At 37.1% G+C, this 23,279-nt stretch overlaps 1 protein-coding gene across 1 annotated transcript in view; it reads left to right on the top strand.

Annotated features, from left to right (window-relative positions):
• Positions 1 to 23,279, top strand: part of LOC114053716 (thymocyte selection-associated high mobility group box protein TOX) — a 371,079-nt gene that overhangs the window by 321,444 nt on the left and 26,356 nt on the right. The window contains exons 5-6 of the mRNA XM_027876845.1: positions 3,672 to 3,902; positions 20,649 to 20,729. Of these exons, the coding sequence (XP_027732646.1) occupies positions 3,672 to 3,902; positions 20,649 to 20,729 (312 nt within the window). The remainder of the gene's footprint in view (positions 1 to 3,671; positions 3,903 to 20,648; positions 20,730 to 23,279) is intronic.

The following is a 23,279-nucleotide window of genomic DNA, read 5'->3' as shown; positions in this document are numbered from 1 at the left end:
CATCGTTATGTTCCTTTAAAATATAGCAAACACAATAATGAGCAACTTTATTTTTCACAGGACAGACTAGGCAAATCTCCCTGACTCTGAGATGTGCAACAAACACGTTGCACAGCAGCAGATCATTATTACATTCTCCACCATGCTGGAAAAATACCCCCAAAAAAGCCAGAAAATGGCCAGATGCCTCATACTGACCTCATAGACTGCCAAAGCAATTAGACTCATCAGCTCTCAAACTACAATGAGGCGGAACATTCTCTTTTCATAATATTGGACCTCAAGGCACAAAGATTATCCACCTAGTCAACTTGCTATGTACTTTGGTATCCTGAGTTCATGGAAAACTCAGGATTCAAACACCCAAACCAGTTTTGGTTCTTGATGAGTTCTATTTCTTTTAGATTTCATTGCCTTTCCTACTTGACAAAAGAGAAAAATCAGACTTCAATGTTGGCTCATGCTCTTTAATTTGTGCCCTATTCATTGGTAATAAATGTGGTATAAGGTACTTAGGTCTCTTCTTAAAAAACATGGAGAGAATAAATTTGCAATGATTTAAGAATGTAGTTTTTTCAACTCAGTTAAATAGATATTTATGAAGTACCTATGTTAGTAAGCACTGGGTGAGCTATTGCAGAGCTGAGCATGATATCTGTGATCATTTAATCCCATCTCTATTGGACTAAACAGGTAGACATCCAACTTCCTGTTTAAGACTGCCAAAGAGAAGGAATTAGTTACCTCCTGAAGTTTCCCATCCTACTTTGCTGAGTCATTCTTCCTCAGATCAAGTAGAAATCTACTGCTCATCAATTTCCACTCATTGCTTCAGTTCTGTATTCAAAATAAAGAAGAGTTAGTGTGATTCATCTTCCACTTGCTAGTTACTGACTTTGACTTAAAGAAAGCTAACATAGCTCAACAAAGTCTTCTTTACTCCAGGCTAATGGCCCCATTTCCTTCAACTAATTCTTTTATGGAATGGCCTCAAGCCCTCTCACTATCTGAATCACTGACTAGAAGTATGTTAGTCTGTCAAAGTTCTTCATAAATTGTGGCACCTTGACCTGAAAACAAGACATCAAATATGATCTCACTAAGGCTGAATACAAAAAGATTATCACCTCACTTATTCAGGAAACTATGTTTATATTAATTCAGTTTAAGATTTAATTATCTGCTCAACTATTGTGGTTAGACCACCCACTTTATTAAGTTGGTATTTCATCAAAAGCTATAGGCTTTTTTCATGTGAAGAATTATCTAGCCCCCTTTCAAACACATACGCATTCAACTATTGAGAGTTTGGTCTCCTATCACAAGCATTTTCTTATTCAGAAGAGTTTAATATCCACAGACAGATTTCGTTTCATATTTCCCCTTTCATTTAATTTAGAAAAACATTTTATAAAAATGGATCTAATACTAATACATACATAAAACGCGAACTCTTTGCCCTACTCTTTACTTCCTGTTTCTTGGTCAGTTTACTTTCTATTAAAAAAAAATTCCCTTAACACCAATGATTCCTTTTTTTTTTAATTACCTTTGATGAAGACCCTTGTCAAAAGTCTTTGAAAATCTAACTAAATGATGTCTTCTACTTCCCTCTTATTACTGCTTTGTTGGTCCTTCAAAAACTATAGTAAATTAGTTAGGGATAATTTCCCTTTCAGAATTCAGGTCATATTTGCCTAAATATTCAGAGATTCTTACCCAGATGATAAATTCTATTAGCCTGCCCAGTATGAACACAGTAGTCTACAGTTTCCAGGTTTTCTCTGAAACCTCTTCTATAGATGAGAGTACCAAAGAAACACTGACAGTCCTCTGTCCCAGTAGCTGTTAAAATATAGGCATTTGTTGAAGCTAGCAATTTACATTTTTTCATTCAAGTTCTATCCAGTGGACATCATTGGGTTTTGGTATGTTAGCTACATTATTAATGAAGTAGATCCTGTATATTTAGCACTCTTGGATCTAGCACATCCAACCTCTTTCCTCCAAAAGTTAGCATTTACCAAAAGGTAATTTGGGAGTTGAAATTCTTTGCTTTATTAACTCTCTTTTCCCCCTGTTAACATGACCCTGAGAATACAGAGTAACTTGAATGCTTTATGATGTAAGCATTTGCTGCAGCTATTTTTACCACTCCATATATGGCTTACAGAGGGAGCATTCTACTAATGATGCTTAGAAGGATTTGTACACCCTCTGCCATTATATGTAACTGTGCCTTCTCACCTTCCTTGCCACGTATAGTCTCATTAGTCCCAGTCATATCTCTAAGGATCAAATTCCTTTGCCAAAATGGAATGTCCAGCCAATTAGTAAACTCTCCTTCTCTACATAATTCTGGTCTTCCGTAAGTATAATTAAAATTAAGCTTCCCCTTAAACACAAATTTCTCATCCATAGTATCTACTATTTGTCTCTTACCTTTGATATAATTCCTAATTGAAAATTCTTATGTGCCAAGCAGGGGCTCAGGTCCCATCCCAAAAGAGAATCAGTTGTAGAGTCTGAGGTTTGAATCCTGACTCTATTGCTGGACCTACCTGTGTGATCTCAGGCAAGCTACTTAACATCGCTGGGTGTCAGTTTCCTCATCTATAAAATTAGCAATTGGACTAGATGACCTGTATTGTCTCTGTCAGTTCTATATTGATGATATTTCAATCCATCCTAGTAGCCTCAGCAAGCCCAAGCCAAATGATTCATTAAATCCTTTTTGCTATAGACTTTTGATTATTGAGGAAATTTTTTTTTTTGCACTATCATCATGGAATGTCTCTGTTGTTTCTCTAGTTGATTTATTCCATTTCACATATTTAAAGAAACCCTAATTATTGACTTTCCCTTCTTTCAGACTAGCCATGCCACCAGTTAGTCTGAACAAGTGAGGTTTTTATTGTTTATGTAATGTGAGTCTCTAGTATAGCAATCACAAATGCAAAGTTTTAATACTTTTAAGGATGTATGATTGCAATGGCATGGGTGTTCCCTCCATGCCTTAGTAGATGGTTTCACAAGCGGTTCTGCCCTCCCTCTTGAACCCAAAAATATCATCTCATGGTGGCCAATATTTGAATAATGAACTAGCTAGAATGCTCCACAGAAAACGAACCAGTAGTCCATTTCTAGGGCTTATACTTTCAAGAAATTGACGAAATTCTCACTGCTGGCATACATTTCAAAATGCAGAGGTCTTCTTACGTCCTGATGAAGAATTAGAAGGCATGGGAATGGAAGGACAAACCTCTAATACATGAGGATTCTTTCTGGAGATTCAGACACTGTTAAAAACCATTCAGAAAGCTTCCAGAGTCTGTGTAAATCACTGCATTAAAATGTGATTGACCATCATAATTACTATCAAACTCATAAAGTGAAAAAAGAATAGCTGAATCAATATAATAGGGTAATCTATAAAGGCAATCAAAAATTATTTTCAAAGACTTGTTATGCATGCTGTGAGGGACTGAGTCATAGCTTACATGAGATATCAAGTTTTATATGAACCCAGAGCTACAAATAAAAATGCTACTTAGGATTGTGCGTGTGTGTGTGTGTGTGTGTGTGTGTGTAAGCCTAAATGAGAAACAGCAATTTGATTTGGCCCATGCTTTGGTGGGCCCCTCTGTAATTCTACTGTAATCCCATTCCAGATAAATGGTGGAGAGAAAAGGCCTGCTTCTGATATGGGAAAGAAACCAAAAACTCCCAAAAAGAAGAAGAAGAAAGACCCTAACGAGCCTCAGAAACCTGTGTCTGCCTATGCATTATTCTTCCGAGATACCCAGGCAGCCATCAAAGGCCAAAATCCAAATGCAACTTTTGGTGAAGTCTCTAAAATTGTGGCCTCAATGTGGGATGGTTTAGGAGAGGAGCAAAAACAGGTAAGAAGTGTTACAAAAGGCATTAATTTGATTGTAGAAATTGGGTAAGCTGCAAAGAAATAGCTTCTAAGTGCTTTGAATGGCTTTTTCAATGGCTGGAATGAATGAGAGAAAATGGGCTATATCAGAATCACACTTTAGGAGACTTTCATATAATTTTATACCATTTTAGTGCTCTACTATATGTTCTTTTCTTTGTTTCAAGGTTTATATAGTGCAGTTACTTTTGAAAGGGACTTTACATGCCTTAGCCAGGATTACATCACTCCCTAGAGTTGCTGGTGTGTTCATAAAGACTAAAAAATCCTCAGGGTGTTTTGAAAACTGTCCACACCTCTCTTCAGCACTTAACTGTTTACTCAATTGTCATCAAAACTCAGTTTCACTCTTTGTAAAATTAACTTAAAGCTTAAGCTCTTCTATTCTCAGCCACTCCCTAAAGACCACCAAAGTATGTTACCCAAACCCTTCTAGAACGCAGTCCACGTTGGGTTAAGTGGGAACACATGTACAATTTGCTTCTTTATTTAATGTATCCCCATGGTATCACCAAATATTATACTGGGGAAGACCAGTGAGATACTGCTTCTCAGCCATGTCCTGAGGTGTTTCAGGAGTCCTTAGGGGATAGTGGGGAATCAATTACTGAGGTGGTCCTTGGAATCACTGCCCTCCCTTGACTATGACCCAGTTTTGCTTCATTTTTCTAAACCTTGAACACTTTCACCATGGCCCGTCAATGACCAGACAAGGTAGCATTCTCATTTAAATAATGTAGCAGCTAGTATGAGATTTATGTACCATGAGGAGGAACACACTGGTCATCGAAATGCTTAAATATCTGTAGTTTGAGGATTTGGATAATGTGAATATCTTCTTAATGATGAGTTACTCCCACATTTGGTCCCTTTGCCTCTTAGTTGATTTATGGAGTACTACATCTCTTTTCATCAGGTTCTTAAAATTATGTCAGGAGAAACAGAGAGTCTTAAAGTCAAAAAATGCCTATATATTGTGAAAATTAACTCAAGTTGTGGGTTTCCCTAAAACTTCTGCTGAGGTCACACAGAGAACCTTCCCCACCAACCCTCTTTTGTGTTTTAGAGATGTAGGGGCTGCAAATGTTGATTTAACCACTATGAGAGATATCCAGCCCAAAGGGAGTCCCTTTGATGGAAAAAAGAAAGAGTCATGCCACTAAGTCATAAGTTGACACAGAGTTCTATTAAAGGAAAGGAAAATACCCCATAAGACAAACCTCCCAAGCACATTACTTAAGCCAAGTTCAGAGGCAATGCAGACATTGCTTAAAGAAGAAATAATTAATTGAATAAGCTAAATACATGTGTCTCCCTACATTCTCCAAAATATTGCTCTGATTTCTGACTAAATTTCTATATTCTTGGGCAATATTCAAAAATCAGGATGGTAATAGACCAGTAATATACAGAGTGTCCTCAAAGCGCTTCCTTAGGCTATTCTCCAGTGGTATTGATGTTATATAATAAAATAATGGTGCAGTAAATGGAATGCTGCACTTTGAGACAGGGTGTCTTCAGTTCAAATCCCATCTGACACTGATGCCATGGACAAGATACTTAGCCTCTTTAAGCCTCAGTTTCCTCAGCTGTAAAATTAAGAAGTTGGACTTGAGATGGCCTCTAAGGTTTCTTCCAGCCCTAAATATGTGATCTTATGTTTCTGTCAGAAACTAGTCACTTTGCAATTTAAAACACAAACTGAAAAACCTCAAACTCTAGCTAATTTTCTTCCTAATAGCAGCATCATTTTCAATTTTGTCAGGGCTTTTTTTTTTCCTTTTCTTTTTTTGGAGTGGGAAGAGGAAGAAAAGTGATGCCAGGTGGCCTGCAGAAGGTCATTTTGCCCTAATAGGTTCATAAACCAGTAGATTATCCATTTTCATATGCTAACTCTACTCTTATACTAAAATAAACTGCAATAACATTGACTTTCAGAAGGAAGTTAAGCCTTCCCAATGTAGACATTCATTAAACAATAAAGACACAGAAGCAGTGTTAGAGGCCTCTTCATAAACCCATCACAGGGTCCTAGATAGAGAGCTAGAAAGGCTCTGCGTGGTTTTCATACATGTATGATTACATGGCTTGCTCTACATTGTTTCTTGCATTTACTTTCTGATTCATTTATAAGTTACATATAATTAGACTACCTTTTGTCTGTCTCTTACTAGAGCTTGCTTTGGAGCATTCAGCTTGTGAATCAAAATTGAACCGTTGTGTTACTTAGATGGCACAACACATTAGGTATTGTGAAGCAAAAGCCTTTCAGAGTCCAGTTGGAGTGCTGCATGGGGGAAGGAAACAGATAGGAGAAATGGGATTTCTTATGGTTATTATTCTCTTTTAGAAAAGCATCCTAAGGCATGAATACCGAGACAAGGGATTAGCAGAAACTCCAAAGCCTACCTCCAAATAGGAAACTTTTTATGTTACAGCCTACTTCCCAGCACTGCTAGGGGACGAAAGTGCTTGGTAAACTTTAAAGGACCAGGGAAATGCGAACTCTTCTGACAGGCACCTTGGCATTGTTTTCATTTATCTTCATTAAAATGGCCCAATGCTCCCTCTTCCTCCTGGCAGAGGGGCTTACTTAAACAGAGAGGTAAGATTTTCCTAAAGAGGAATTGAAAGTGACAATGACTCTCTTTTCCAAGACTCTAAAAAACACTACAAATAGACCCAGCTCATCTCATGGAACAGAATGAGGTCAAGGAGATGAAACCAGCTCATAATTCCTAGAAGCAGTATCCTGCATGTGGAAGACCAGGGCTCTGTTCGCAGGAGACAGCCCTCCTGGAGCTTGAAAGGGCTCCCAACAAAGTAAAAGCACTTGCCTAGTTTTCGCATTTCAGCACCATGAGAATTTCAGCAAAATATCCAAAAGTGTTATTATGGTGTATTACCACCTGTTCATTCCCTTTATGTTGACTCACTGTGCCAGCATAATGTAATATCTGTGTTTCAAACTAAATTAATTCTACTTCGCCCTCGTTTAATATTCAAACTGGAGAGCATGCATACTGTTATTTATTTTTAAAGGAATGTCGCTGGAGCAGATTAGAGGCAGGCTATTAAGCTCCAAAATTTAGGACAAATGTGCATGTTAGAAAATAAAGCCACATGATGCAATTGGCATCGTGCAGGCAGCTGGTTCAAATGGGAGGCTAGGATTCCATGGACCGCAATTGTGCATAACTCCTGTTGTCCTAATAGCCCACAATTACGAACAGCTACAAATGTAAACACAAACTGGGAAAAATGGACAAAATTATTGATGACTTATTGGGGGCTTAGAAAATTACAATATTTAAGAAAAACTAGCTATTAGGGAGATTACAATTGAATGTTTTCTTGTCTATACATGAGAGCATGACTAATAGAGTTGCCATGTGTTTATATCACATGCTCCTTCGTTGGGAAGTGTAGGAGGAAAACAGCAGCCATGGAGAATGACAGGTCTTTATTTTCAGGATCCGTAGTGAGTGAAAGACTCTAGATAGATAGATAGAAAGATAGAAAGATAGATGGATAAATGGATGGATGGATGGATGGATGGATGGATGGATGGATGGATAGATGGATGAATGGCTATAGATATAGATGGACTTGGGTCATTGTGAAGTTCTGTACAAAGAAGGAATTCAAAGGAATGCAGAAAGAAAAGCTCAAATCTTCTGAGGAACACAAAACCACACATATACATACACATATGCACATACACAATTCTTTTCCCAAAGTCACTTAAAAAATGCATGTATCAGAAATATCTGCATTTTAATACTTTAGAAAATGGTGCTGACTCTGGAGTGGGAACAGAATTGTGTTGGGGATTCCAACTGGAAGTTTTAAATGCTAATGAATTGTAAGACAATAGATAGAGCTCATTTCAGTAAGCTAGTATATTGTCTTTTTTTTTTTTAAAGAAGGCACCAGATGGGGAGAGTAATATAAAACAAGTTATCAGTGTGATGTTGTTCTTTGCTACTTATTTTTCACTGACTAGAAACTATAGAGAAAAAAAAATAAACTTAACTATGTCCCATCTTTTGTATTAGTCTCATTGGATTTCCAGCAATCCTCAGCATCCTTTTTGAAATGCGGTTCCAGTTAAATCTTCTGTCTACCTAAGTATTCTTGAATTCTTTTCTAGTACTCATCTCAATATAGATCCCATGTGCACTGGCTACTGTGAAGCTCAAACTAAGCCTATTAAATAAGAGTCTCTCTGGCTTTAAAGCAGACAGGAATGGTCCAAATAGCTATAAAGGGCACTCAGGTCATTTCCAGCCAAGTCAAAGCAGCTCTTAAATGGAAAAGGAAAGTCACTTTAAATCAGAACCAGATGTAAATGTACTAAATGAACCTTAAGTTCCTAATTGGAGACACAGTAAGGCTGTAATACATTTAGCAAATTACAAACAAAATGTTCTTGTTTACATTACGTTAAATGGCTTTAAAGCTTCAGCCAAAGAGCTAAATAAACATGCTGTTATGCTAAAAATGGAATGGAATGCCTATTCAGAGTTTGGTATATGCAGAAGGGACAACAACCTGTGTGTGTTTATGTGTGTGTGTATGTGGGTATGTGTGTGTGTGTGTGTGTGTGTGTGTGTGTGTGTGTGTGTATGAGAGAGAGAGGCAGAGAGACAGACAGAGAGATGGAGAGAAGATATTTACTTTGTGGTGGAAAAGGAAGATAGATTTACCTCGGGCTCCAGAATTTAATGATCAGCAAACACTTGCAAGGCAAGTATTTGAGTACTGTAACATATGCCTTCTTTCAGGCTGCATAATTCATATGCAGCAATATTAGCCATAGAGGTTTAGCTCACTAGCAACACCTCATTATTTTATCCCTCAGTTTTTATTCCTATGTTTGACGCCTCATGAAATTACTGTTAATGTGTTTATATAAGGGCAGATCTGACACAAGTGGGAAGAATTTAATTTCCCACTCATTCTTTCCTGCTGATGTGTCCTCTTCCCCTGGTAGAAGTGGCAAGTGTAAATAGTTAATTTGCTTCAATTATGAGCCTGTCCTGCTAAATTAGAAGCAGCAGGGATATGAAGAGCCAGAATTATACTTATGAGGCAGCTGACAAATCCTCTGAGCCCACAAAATCAAATCATTTACTCCTCATTGGTGCTCAAACACCCACCAGATAAATGATGCCATTTATCCTTTAATATCTCATGGAACTTAGATTTTATGTCACCAGTACTTACATTACCTAAAGGCCTGTTATATTCTAGAATTCACACATGAACTTCTCTTGGCCATCCCATTAAAACTCCCTTGCTTAAGGGATGTTCTCCACTGAGGTCCTCCCGAAGCTTCATTGTGGTACAGAGGCAGATGGAGGACTCCTAATGGCAATGCCACTTCAGTGTAATCTTTGCTTAGTCCTACCAATTCAATCCAATAAACATTTATTAAGCACAGACTTTTGGCAAGACCCCTTTTGATAAAAAGTCAAAAGGGAAAAAGTTCAGCCTTCAAGGAGCTTACTTTCTACTTTGACAAATTGGAACGACTCCATTTGTAGGCCCAGCGGTGGACTGTGTCTCATCATTGGCCACTAGTCCAGCTAGGTGCAGAGAGAATCATCACTAAAAGGTTGGCAACTGTTTTTCAACCACAACAAATCCCAAAGACTCCCTACTCAAGTGGGAATGGTTGTGAGCAGCATTGGACTGAGAAAAGACACATATCAATGATTATGGACTCTTTTCAAAGAATTTTATATCTACCATGGCTATATTGAAGTAGTATCAGTGTAGGATACTACTGAACAAATGTAATTTGTGCCATTCTAAAACTGTTAATAGTAAAAATTTGGAAGTAATTTTTTAAATTGAGCAAACACATTATTATATTCAAATATCATACATATTTCATTTCTATGTTTCAAGTATTCTATACATGCACATAAGTAACTGCATGCTTTGCACACAATTGCTACACTGTTATCAATATAATTCTTCTAATGTAATGGCAAGTTCAAGTTGACCTGACTTTATGCATGAGATGTAGTCATGAACAGTTGGATATCAGGTGAATATTTGTATATCAAATCTCCTTATTACCTTGATTAACACTTCAATTACCTTGATTAACACTTCAATGCCCTTATATGTTTCTATAGAAGGGAAAGAAAATAACTTAAATTGTTTTTTAAAATATCTTGCTTACAGCAACATTCTCCCTTTATCCACATGCGATCTGTGTGTATTTCTATGTCCCTTTATAACCTCCACTCCAAACAAAAAAATGCTATAGAAAATCAGAGTAGGAAAAAAATCTGCGTAGGTTGAGGTGATTGGAAAGACTTGGTGAAGTAAACTAGCCTCCTGGTCTGGGTTTGAAAGGTTGGGCAGACAGAAAGGAATGAGGAAGACTTTTAAGGAAAAAGAAGGAAAATAACAGCAAACAACAAATATTTATTAAATTCCTACTGTAGTATGTGCCAGCCTCAGCAAATGCATAGGAGTGAGGCAGTTCATGTAACAATAAAGAAATTAATTCATCTGATTAAAATAAAGAGTTTTAGTTGGAATGTGTGGTTGGATAACCAAGGTGAGGCCAAAATGCAAAGGGTCCTGATAAGATGAGGAGGTTGGACTTTACATTTGTATTATCTTGAGAACTCATTTAAAAACCACACATATGTTAAAACATCATGCTCCATCATATCCAACTCTTCATGACCCCATTTCGGGTTTTCTTGGCAAAACTACTGGATTTGCCCTTTCCTTCTCCGAATCATTCTGCAGATGAAGAAATTGAGGCAAACAGGGTTAAGTGACTTGCCCAGGGTCACACTGCTGGTAAGTTGCTGAGGATGAATTTGAAATCATGAAGATGAGTATTCCTGACTTTCAGGCTTAGCAATCTGTCCATTGTACACCTAGCTGCCCATGTTAAAATATAGCACATGGTTAATTCTTAATTTTCTGGGCACTTTCATTGACTCCATGGGGTTTAAATGTCTAATTAGCCACACAGGCAATGTCATTACTTCAGGTATTTAGCAAAAACTCCTAACTAGAAGAGCTAAATGGGAGTATATTTAAAGACAGCAAAGATAGTATATGGCTTCTTTCATTTCCACTTAAAGGTAAAGTTCCTTCTGTGGCTTTCAAGTGCAGTTGCCAAACTGTCAATAAATACTTGTTGCTCCTAATGACTAATTGATAACCAAGAGGGTCTACTGAGAAGACCATTTTCAGTGCTAGATGGACCAGCAGGAAACTTCTGCCACTCTGCAGGATGGCAGACAGGAGTGGACCCCTGCTAAGTATGCTCAAAGTGAGAAATCAGACACTCATATTGGAAACTGCTGCACTTTATCAAACTTGGAAATGGGAATTTTCATGGTGTATACTGGAAGTGAGACATATGCAATCACCATGTTGCTAATAATACATGGACTCGAGTGATCTTCTTTTCACAATATCCTGCTTAGTTCTAGATCCAAGTAATGATCTTGACTTAGCATGGTTTTAAAGGCACACACTTGTTTTATTTCTCGAGATATTTTTCATTCATCCATCCAACTTTCAACAATTATATCTACTATGTGCAGTGCATTAGGCCAACCATTGGAAGAAATAGAATTGATAAATAAGATAGCAGTTTGCAATCAAGCAGAAGTGATTAGACATATACATCACTAAATATAGTAAAAATTAGAATATGATAAGTACAAAAGAGAAGGTGTCCAGCTGTGGAGAACAGAGAAGTTTTACTGGAGGCAGTAGCATGTGAGCTTGACCTTAAAAGACAAGTAGATGTTAATAAGCAGAGATGGGAGGAAGGAAAGAGAGTTTTCCATGTATAAGGAGCAAAATGAGCAAAGTTCTGGAGGAAGAAAATCGAATACAATACAGGGACACTGTCTAACACTTTTTATCCTATGAAAATACACCCATGATTTTTAGCAGACTTAAGTATTTTATGCACTATATTAGATGGAGGATGACAATAATTGATAGAAAATCATTCCTTTCACCTTAATTTATCAACTCTGTAATTTCCACCACTGAGTGTGATTGTTGCTTTTGATATGACCATGCCATGGTAAAAGTGGTAAATATTCATATATGCCCAAAGGACCAATTTTTTTGTTGTTAGAGAGAGCATTTTCTTTTATAAGAATGTTTTTATTTTACTTTTTCTCAATTACATGTAAAATGATTTTTAACATTTGTTTTTTATAATTTTTGAGTTTCAAATTCTCTTCTTTTGTCCTTGAGAAAATAAGCCCTTTGATATACATTATACATGTGCAGTCATGCAAAGCATATCTGCAAAAAAGAATTCAGACCAAAAAAAAAAACCTAGGAAAAATAAAGTTTAAAAAATTTTGTTTCAGTCTGCATTCAGACTATATCAGTTCTTTTTCTGGAGATAGCATTTTTCATCATAAGTCTTTCAGAATTTTCTTGTATCATTGTATTACTGAGAATAGCAAAGGCATGCATAGCTGATCATTGTACAATATTGCTCTTACTGCGTACAATGATCTGGTTTTGCTCACTTCACTTTGCATCAGTTCATATAAGTCTTCCCAGGTTTTTCTCAAATCATCCTGCTCATCATTTCTTATAGCACAAGAGTATCCATCACAATCATATACCACAACTTGTTCAGTCATTCCACAATTGATGAGCATCCCTTTGCCACCACAAAAAAAAAGAGTTGCTACAAATATTTTTGTACGTATAGGACATTTTCCTTTTCCTTTGATCTCTTTGGAATTCAGACCTAGTGATGATATTGCTGGATCAAAGGGAATGCACAGTTTTGTAGCTCTTTGGGTGTAGTTCTGAATTGTTCTCCAAAATGATTGGATCAGCTCACAACTCCACCAATAGTGCATTTTTGCTCCAATTTTTCCACATCCTCTCCAACATTTGTTATTTTCCTCTTTTATCATATTAGCCAATCTGATAGGTGTTAGGTGGTACCTCAGAGTTGTTTTAATTGCATTTCTGTAATCAATAGTCATTTAGAACATTTTTTCATGTACCTAGAGATAGCTTTGATTTCCTTTTTCTGAAAACTACCTGTTCATATCCTTTGACCATTTATCAATTGAAGAATGGCTAAAGAACCAATTTTCAAAGAAAAAATGTAAATCTTCCTACAAAGTGTTCTCACAGAAACAACATGGTTGAGATTGGAGGCAAGGAGCCAACCACTGCTTCCATGAGCTCAAAAAGAACCTGAGTCTTTGTTGCACTTTGAGGCTACTGGTAGGAGACACATAAAAGCATGGAGAACTAAAGTCCTTCAAGTTGGCATTTCTAAACTGACCCTTATACTGCAGCTGAATAGCTGAGTATGCACACCAGAGGGAAAGGAGAAGATCCAGGGGAGACTTCTATAAAACAGAGCAGTACAGTTTTGGAAAGTCTGCTTTATCGGGATTACTTTCCTTGGATGTCTGGATTGGTGTCATCTGTGGTGTGTATGTCCCAAGAAAAATGTTGTGCCTTGAGCTGTGCTGTAAATTGTTTGAGATTTAGGACAAAGAGTACAAAATGATGCCTATGTGTTCCCAGGTCAGTCACACCTTTGACAGTACCTTCAAAACTTTTCTCAATTCTCTGTGTCAAAGATTGTTTATCCTTGCAGTCACTGGTTCGGAAGGCTAATTAAGACTCTACTACTAAGTCTGTGTTCCTTTAGTATCCTAAAGTTACTTCTGCAACATTTATATTAAAATGGCATGTTTAAATCTATAACCCTATTTAAAAATTCTTTGTATGGATCTCACTGTCAGATGAGTGGAATAAAGGGGTTATTCATGGGAATACATCCCACTCTATTGTATCACACCTAGCCTAGGCCACCTTCACAAACAAAATATGGCAGGAGAGCCCTTCCATGTGTCTCAGAAGATGATTATTACAAAGGAGTTAGGTGGTAGTCCCGCAATCAGGAAGACAAGTTCAAATTGACCTTAAATACTTACTAGCTGTGTGACCCTGGGCAAGTCACTTAACCTCTGTTTTTCCTCAAATGTAAAATGGAGATAACAGCTCCTACTTTGCAGGGTTGTTGTGAAAATCAAATGAAGATAATATTTGTCAAGTGCTTAGCACAATGCCTGGCACATAGTACATGCTATATAATTGTTTATTCCCTTCTCCTTTCCCCTTCCTCCTTCCCCAGATGTTTCACAGTGGACCTCATTATCATTCTGTAAATGCTGATTTTGACATCTCCTTGGGTTTTATTATTCTTAGACATCTTCCAAGCAAATCACATGACTAAATTTGACTAGTTTAGTTATTTTGAAAAGTCCAATTGTGGGTAAACAATGTTTATGGGAGGTAGTGTGTTGCAAGAGAAAGAGTGATGGATTTATTATCAGAGGGCCCTGGTTCATATCCTGGCTCTGATGCTTACTACTAGAGTAGTCTCGAGCATTTACATGAGCCTCAGTTTCCTCAATGTAAAATGAGAAGATGGGACAAGCTGACCTTCGAGCTGTAAATGTATTTGCCCTATAGCTTTAGTTGACTTAGAAGTATCTAATTCCCATTGAAAAATATCAGTGCTATATTTATTTCATTGAACAATTGTAGTAACATATTGTATCCTATAAGAAATTCAGGGTGTCCCAAAAGTCTTAGTGCTGGTTTCAGCTCTCAAACTTTGAACCTGCACTAAGACTTTTGGGACACTTTGTGTTTTGAGTATGCATCAAACACTTGGTTACCAGAATGTAAACTACTTAAGGACAGGAATTGTTATATTTTTGTCTTTGTATCCTCAGTATTCTAGCCTAATGTCTGATGAGTAGTAAGTACTTCATAAATGTTTGTTGATTGATTGATAGATGTTTTATTTCCTCCAGCTCACCTCTCAAGTATACTAAAAGAAGTCCTTGTGCACTCAATTTCTGAAGTCCTCTGAAAATTAAAGTATTTATTTGCTATAGGCTTGCTGTTATTTTGGTTCATATATAATGCAAATTTAATTTGCTATCAAATACAAACTTTGGGAGTAGTGTATTATAAGTTAACCAGAAACATCCTAATTTGACTTCATAGAATCCAAATTTAGGTGGAGAATTTTATGCTGCCTTTCTTTCTGCTATAAAGTATTTGTTGAAATAAAACATGCTTGGATACAGGCTATGGACCAAGTCAAAGAGAGAGGAAGGAAGAAAGGATTAGAAGAGATTTTAAAGAGTTTCCTTTTCTATATGAGTTCTTCCCAGTGACATGGTGAAAAAGATTATAAGAAAAATTTTCCTAAACATAAGGTTGTTGGGTTTTTTTTTTCTTTTCATGTCCATCACAATCAGTAATTTAAAAAAAAATAAACTTAGGGTATATTGTAGTTAGGGACTATTCATCTATTAAAATATACTTAAATATTAAGAACATTTTTCAAATGAATCAGAGATTCAGAAGATTACATTTTACTGAGTTTTGGCTCTCTTGAAGAAGTCATTAATTAAGTTTTATCAACCCATAAAAATATGTATAAATATCTTAGTTTCACCATTGAGATGCATTTCTAGGAGAAAACCTGCGAACTCTCTCATAATAGCAAACAATATCATCTGACTGTTAGTACAGGATAGATTCGAAAGTCTTTTGATGAACTGGAGTAAACTGTATATATGGTGTATTATGATATTCTAATCCTCCTCTGTCCAGCTTTTCACTTTATTTCAACCAGCTGTGCACCATTTGGAAGCCATTTTGCAGCTCAACAAAGCACTAATATTTAGTCTATAAATCACATTCCTTTTCAGTGTTTGTCTTTCCCAGAGAGGGACAGAGAAACCATTTCTATCACAAAATTGCAAATCAGTCCTATCCTTATCACATGTGAAGGCTGAGTAAAGTGGTCATCACAGAATGTTACTCCCATAAGTTGGAGACCACTTCTAAGTGCATTCCTTCATCACCATTTTTAGCATGTTGTGCTACAATAGATGAGCTTCTTGAGCCTTGCCCTTCCCAGGGGCCTCTAATGCAGCTTCCTGAATGGCCCAGAAATCTTTTTAGTGTCTGTTTGGAAGAGAAAACATTTTCTTGGAGGCAGCCTGACCTGTAGAAAATATGCAAGATTTGGAGTCAGATCTTCATATCACAGCTCTGCCATTTATAACTTGTATGACCCTGAATAAATAACTTCACCTCTCAGCCTCAGTTTCTTTATCTGTAACCTCAGACAGCAGCTAAGTGGCATGGTGCACAGAGTGCTAGGACTGCAATCAGGAAGACCCATCTTCCTGAGTTCAAATCTGCCCTCAGACCCTTACTAGCTGTGTGACCTTAGGCAAGTCACTTAACCCTATTTGCTTCAGTTTCCTCATCTGTAAAATGAGCTACAGAAGGAAATGGAAAACCACTCCAATGTCTGCCAAGGACATCTCAAGTGGGGTCACAAAGTGTTAGATACGACTAAAAACAACTCAACAGCAACATTAGGAGGTTAAACAATATTATTAGTCTTAGGTACCTTTCTGCTCTAAATCTATGATCCCAATTTTGCCGTGCTTGGGTAGGACTCTTAGAGGTTCAGAAGCAGTTCTATATAAATATTCAGAGGCCAAGTGGCATGTTGAGGACTTCCTTAAGGCATTTTCATCAAAAACAGCATGTGGAACCAGGTTGGCTCTCGTTAATTTGAGTGTTTTAATATATAAAGTAAACAAAGAGCCATAAGATGTAAAGTATCATAAACCCTGACTAGTTTTCAACTGTGAAGGTCCCAATGAACTGGAAAGAATCCGCATTAGATTTTCATTCTGATCTGTCCCATTGCCCCCTGAACACTAATACAGAAATATGTCTCTTATAATCATTCTTTTAAATCCTTCCTCTGAACATTTACAGCTAACAAGAGAAAGTGAATCCATCAATCCATGTAATGTGACGTGATGAGTTTACTCCTTTCTAAAGTGGTACTTAGGCACTTATATGAATGATCCCACACAGCCAATCATCAATAGCCAATGGGGAGCCATTTGTGGAAAACATGGGAATATGAATGCTAGTCAGGTACCTCATAACAGCATTGATCCCCAAGTGAAACTGAGGGACAAATATTCAGCCTGAAATACATGGAGAAAGCCCTCCCCCACACTCTACCCTTTCCATTAATGTTAATAGACAGTTAGCAAAAGAAATTAACTCTTTCCTATAATTTTAGCTGCAAGAAGTCCAACAAAGGAATTGTGTACCATGTCCTTTGTTAGGCACACTGTCAATTAATGTAAACAAAGGGTCCTGTGATGGCCTGGCTGTTTTAGTAGACAACAAATGATAAAGGAGTGTAAAAGCTGTAATCAGGCAAGCCTGCATGTGAATGGAAGATTGTCTCTTGGTCTGATTCTTTAACAATTATCCTTTTGAGGAATAGTACAGACAAAAGGGTGGCATAGACAGAACAACCTTTGGAAACTGAATGGACCTTAGTTACCTGAATGAGGGTCACTTTGAGTATCCTATTAATAAAAATAAAATAGAAATGCTTAGATTATATAAATATGTGTTACTATCAAAAATGTCTTTACTAAAATATTCACTTTGAAGCTGTAAATAGGAACTCTATCTTTATGGGAAATAACCTCTCAGAAGGTTTCTGTGGTATTAAGAATAAATGTAAACCCCGCCAGTTTAAGGCCATTCATTACAATTTATGTCTTGAAGAGGGGCTTTAGAGAAACTATATACAGAAATCTGCTTCTCCTAAGGAAAAATAAATCAGTAAATAACTGTAAAACCACGTGTTTCTCAAGGGCTGAGTAACCAAATTGGCTGCATAAATAGCACATCCTATTTAATGAAATACATGCAATGTTAGTGTTTGATCTAATATTTCATTTTTTTTTAGTTTGCAGACATTTATCTCCAAAACTAAATACTAGCTCAGACCCAAATGATTAGATGTATACAACTAGACCACTAGAAATAAAGAATTTAAAGATATACTTCTACTGTTTCTCCTCTCAGTTTCCCTCCTCCATACTTCTCCATTTTTGCTGAAGATGCCACCATTCTTCCAGACCCAGGATTGCAATCTGAGAGTGATCCTTGACTTATCCTCCCTCTCTTTCATGCCTGTATCCAATCATTTACCAAGTCTTGTTGATTCGACCTCTACAACCTCAGTTATCTAACCCCTTCTCTCCATCCCTATGGCAACCACCATAGGTCCTCATCACTTCTCACTCAGAGTACTAGAATCTTCCTCTAATTGGTCTCCCTGCTTTTAGTCTCTCTTATTGCTAATGTATCCTTCATATATCTGCCAAATTGGTATTCCTAAAGCCCATATCATCTCTGCTGAAATATTTTTGTGGCTCCCTACTACCTCTAGCATAATAGAAGGACTCAGCTTGGCATCATTTCAGTCCCACACAGTCTGGCCCCAGCCTATAGTTCCAACTGAATTTCACATGGCTGCTCTTCATGCCCTCTGTATTCTAGCTGGACTGACCTGCATGTGTTTGCTGGATTTGGTAATGCCTCCTCTGCTTTGGTGCCTTTGGCTGTAGCATCCTACACTCGGAGCTGGAAGGGACCTCAGAGTCTAACCTAGGCTGAACTGTCATTTTGCAAATGAGAAAATTGATGATGCATCTTCCGCAGCAAGTGTCCATGTCCTACTATAAGTTCAAGAGGTCTATCCAGTGTGCTGGGTGGGGGGGCCTTCTTTAAGCAAGGAAGAAGGAAAGAACTAAGCATTTATATGTGCCTAACACCAAGCAAAAACAAATAACAATCTCTTCCTTCCAGGAGCTTACATTCTAATTGGAGAAGACAACACACAAAAGGGGAGCTGAAGGGGAGGATGGAAGGTTAAGAAGGTGCATGGAATGAATGCATAACTGTGAAGTCCAGAGAAAGTCAGGAATGGGATCAGGAGGGGACTGAAGACAGTCCATCCTGGACCCTTTCACAGAATCGAGGCTCCAGGAGATACTTACCAGTGGGAGAAGGGAGGAGGGCTTGTGGAAGGATATTCCAGGGTGCACACTCTTGGAGTTTTCCCAGATGTTCCAGATGTTACAGAGTAAGGAGGCTCCAGGATAAGACTGCAGTAGAGGCATGATTTTAAGTCCAGAGAAAGTGGAATGAACAATTACTAAGTGTATTAATTAGGGTCCTGTTTCTAACTCCTTTGTCCAGGCTAATCATTTGTTTACCTTGAGATAGTTCACCTTAATTAAAACCACTTAGTACCCAGGAATAAATAATATTTCTCACATATTGAATTTCACAGCAGGGAATCAAGCTCAGCTAACAATTGTCTACCCTGGAAATAATGAAATGGTGTTTCTGTGTTGCAGGCCTATGTTCAGTGTTTACACATTATATGTGTTTTGGTATTTTGTCCAAAGCCAAAGATAACATGTCCAAATTAATATTTCTTTACTCATGAATTCCAATATTGGAAAAAGGTAGAAGAGCCTGATGCCCTAACATAAAGTTCAATACATGAAAAAGTAAGACTTCGTAGTGCTAAACCAAAAACTTTGCCTTGTGCGGAGTAGCTAGTATTTGGAAAGTTTTAGAGTTCTAAGTACTGGCAGCAACAGATGGGCGGAACCATATAGTATAGTAAAAGTAGGAACTGAATCTACAGATTCCTACCTATTTTCATGTCACCAATCTTTTCTTTTACTCTGAAATGATTTTTCTTTGTTTAGCTTAGCAGTATGACCTTTGCCTTATACCTAACAAATCTTATTCATTAATTCATTATTTTATTTTCTAAAATAAGTGTGGAGTAGTTCCTTAATAATCAGTGTTCTGCTTGGAAAATACAGTAGGGAATAACCATTTATATAATGCCTACTACATGCCAGGCACTATGCTAAGCACTTTTACAACCCTAGGAAGTAGGTGCTATTATGATCCCAATTTACAGTTGAGGAAACTGATGCAAAAAGTGATGAGGTGACTTGCTCAGGGTCACACAGCTAGTAAGTATATAACTTGGGATTTGAACTCAGGTCTTCTTAGCTCTGTCCACTGCACCACCCATCTGCCTCTAGTATCAACAGAGGATCAAGGCAGAGTGGTCCATATACAATGCTCACAATCATGTGCTATTCCCCATTCTGTACTCATCATAAGCCTGCATAAGATTATCATGGGAAGAAAGACAATGAAATTGAAATGTTCTTAAAATCAATCCAAAAGAAAAAGATTAAAATGCAACTTCTGTGACCCTGACTATAGACAAAGGGTGGGGGTAGAGGGGCCAACAAAAGAAAACAATGAAATTAGTGAACCTGAAGAAGTTATTAAGATTTTTGGAAACCAGTTCTTATAGGCTACTAAAGTACAAATACTGTGTTTTGCTGTTCTGGGAAAATAATCTCACTGCTGTATAAATGGAAAATACTTTGTTTACATGCATGTATTCTCACCAGTGTTCATAAGTCATATCCTTCCTAAACCAGCTAGCTCAATGCTCATACTAATCTAAATAAATCCTTTAGTATGACCTAGGTGAAATTGGACTATTTCTACTCTCTTTCTTGTAACAATCCATGGCCACAACTCTTCAAAAAAAATCTTTCAATAAAATAGGTGTTTCTAGTGGACTATTGGGAAAAGAATATTTTTGGCAGTATGAAAGAGGTTATTGATATTAATTATGCTTCTCTGAAAACAAAAGCAGGTGTACTCTCTAATTTAGGACTCTCTCTTGTGCTTGTAGGTCTACAAAAAGAAAACTGAAGCAGCAAAGAAAGAATACCTGAAGCAGCTAGCTGCATACAGAGCAAGCCTCGTATCCAAGGTAACATATGATTGTCTCATATTGTGACAGATTGTGACCATCTAGGTACAGACTTTGGTAGCAATTTAAAAAACATAAAAGGACACTTTGGCATTTGCTACAACCACTTGCCTCAACTGAAAACTAAATCCTGAACTAAACCTTACTTTGCTGGAAATAGATATTCATGCTTCACAAACCTAAGCAGAGTAGAAAGACCTCTTCATCTTAATGAAGATAATTATCAAATATAGATAATTATCAAATATACATATGTTTGATAAACATATATAATTATCAAATAGATAATTATCTATTTGAGGGTTGTGGGTTTTATGGAGTTCCCCATAGTTGATTTTTTTGTACCAGATCAATTCTCTCTCTCAATTTATGCCACACTCCTAGACTTCTTTCTTCTACAATCTTATTGATGAATGCTCAGGAAAATAAGGAACAGTTACTAATCTAGCAGCAGCATACAGGTAGCAAATATAGACACAGTCATGGTGGCTGGAAGCTAGATTGGAGTAATATCAATCTAGGTACAAGTTCTAGCGTGCCAGCTCATCTTACTAGTTGTGTAACCCTGAGTAAGTGACTTAACCTCTCTATACTTTAGGGTAAGGATATCAAACTCAAACAGAAACTTATCATTGTGAACTGCATATTGATTTAGAAATTAACATGATTTTGTTATATTATATTTTATTGTTGTTGTTGTTGTTGTTAACCATTTCCAAGTTACTTTTTATCTGGTTCCAATCTTGGGAGTTTTGCAGGTCCCTGGAGATTGACACATGTACCTTAGACAACTCCCTAGAATTGAAATCTTGAAATCACAGATCCTTCACACAAAAAAAATTCAAAGTAGAATGTTTTAAATTAAAGTTATAGAACCATCCAATCCATCAGGAAACACTATGCTAAGCCCTGGGGTTACAAAAAGAGACAAAAGACAGTCCCTACCCTCAAGGAACTTACAATCTATCAAGGAGGCAACATGCAAACAGATATTATACAAAGTGAGCTATATATAGGATAAATAGGAAGTCATTAATAAAGAACTGAGAGACTTTGGGAAAGGTGTCTATTAAGACAGGGACTTAGAGGACTTAGGGCAAATTAGATTTGGACTTAAAGGAATCCAGGGACCACTCACTATGTGCAATGGTGAAAATGAATGCTGGCTTTGCAGTTGCCTGGCCTGCACGTGAGCTCTGGCTCTGTGACTGACTGACCACTTATGCCTCGGGGTTAAGGCAACTTCTGGCTCCAAATCTTCTATCCTTCCCCTGATTGTCCTTTATTGTTGTCTCAAATTCTTAAGTGTTGCTTCTGTCGCCTCAAATTATTACAGAATAACAGGTTGTTTTGATACAGTACTTTACATTATACCAGATAACACCTTCACAGCATCATTCAAATGTATTCACGTCTGTTTTACTGATAAGAAACTATCTTCTCAGAATTGTGACCTGGACATAGCTTGTATCAGGGCCAAAACTCAAACCCAGGTCTTGTGACTCCAAGCTGAGTGCTTTCTCAGTACGCCATGTTGCATTACAGAAGGCAGGGCCTACACCTTTATAGTTCCCTTTACTGCAACACCTGAGTGTTAGCTAACCCACCCAAATTACCTGAGCTTAATTTTGGACTTCCTTTTGACATGTACAGATATGTTCTGCCCTATGTCTCAGAGAAGCTATTGGATATAACATAATTCAGTCTTGAAGATATATGTATAACATACCTTCTTTAAAATGCACTTAATTCTCCATTCTGCAAAGTCTTAAATACTTTTTTTTGGTGTCTGATTGTGTGTGTGTGTGTGTGTGTGTGTGTGTGTGTTTAAGGAAAACAAGTCAAAACAGACTAAGGATGTATAAATTTAAAAACACAAAGAAAGAAGTATTAAGATATTAGGACCAAGATTTTACAATATAAGGTATTCCATATTGGTTTAGGTGGCCCCATACTCTATCCCTGGCAGTGGAAAAGAAGTAATTCCTTAATCCAGGGGTTAAATTTAGTAAGTTGTCTTCCTGATGACAAAGGAACTGAGAACCAGTAAGATACAAGTTATTTAGCCACAGAACCCAACACCTGGTTTAGTCTTTTTTCTCATATATCTGTCAGATCAGAAATGTTAGAAGTTTACCTAAAACACCTTAACTCCCCCTATAGCAGCCTATGATTTATTTCTCATCCATTCATTCATCAGAGCCTATTTTAAAGTTATATTTTCTGCCCTCTCTTATGAAGGTTCAATTATATATAAATCATATAAAAATGATGTAACATTAATGTGAAGTTAATACTTTTTCACTGATAAAAATTAAAGTTCATCTTGTGGATTCCATCTACACACATTTAAAAGTCTTCAGATTCCATGACTCTGGTATTATGATGGAGGGGTTAACCTGTACAAAATATGAAATGATTCATTTGCTACATTTCTCACCTCAGATTTAGTTTCTTTTTAAAGTCATAAAATAAAAGGAATTTTAGTCAGGCTACCTCCAGTATGTGGAAATCAATACATAAAGTAAAAATTCCAGGACAAAGCATTAT

The sequence above is a fragment of the Vombatus ursinus genome, unplaced genomic scaffold (genome assembly GCF_900497805.2).
Source record: "Vombatus ursinus unplaced genomic scaffold, bare-nosed wombat genome assembly UNPS02014812.1, whole genome shotgun sequence".
NCBI lineage: Eukaryota > Metazoa > Chordata > Mammalia > Diprotodontia > Vombatidae > Vombatus > Vombatus ursinus.
This window is presented reverse-complemented; position numbering and strand designations above follow the sequence as displayed.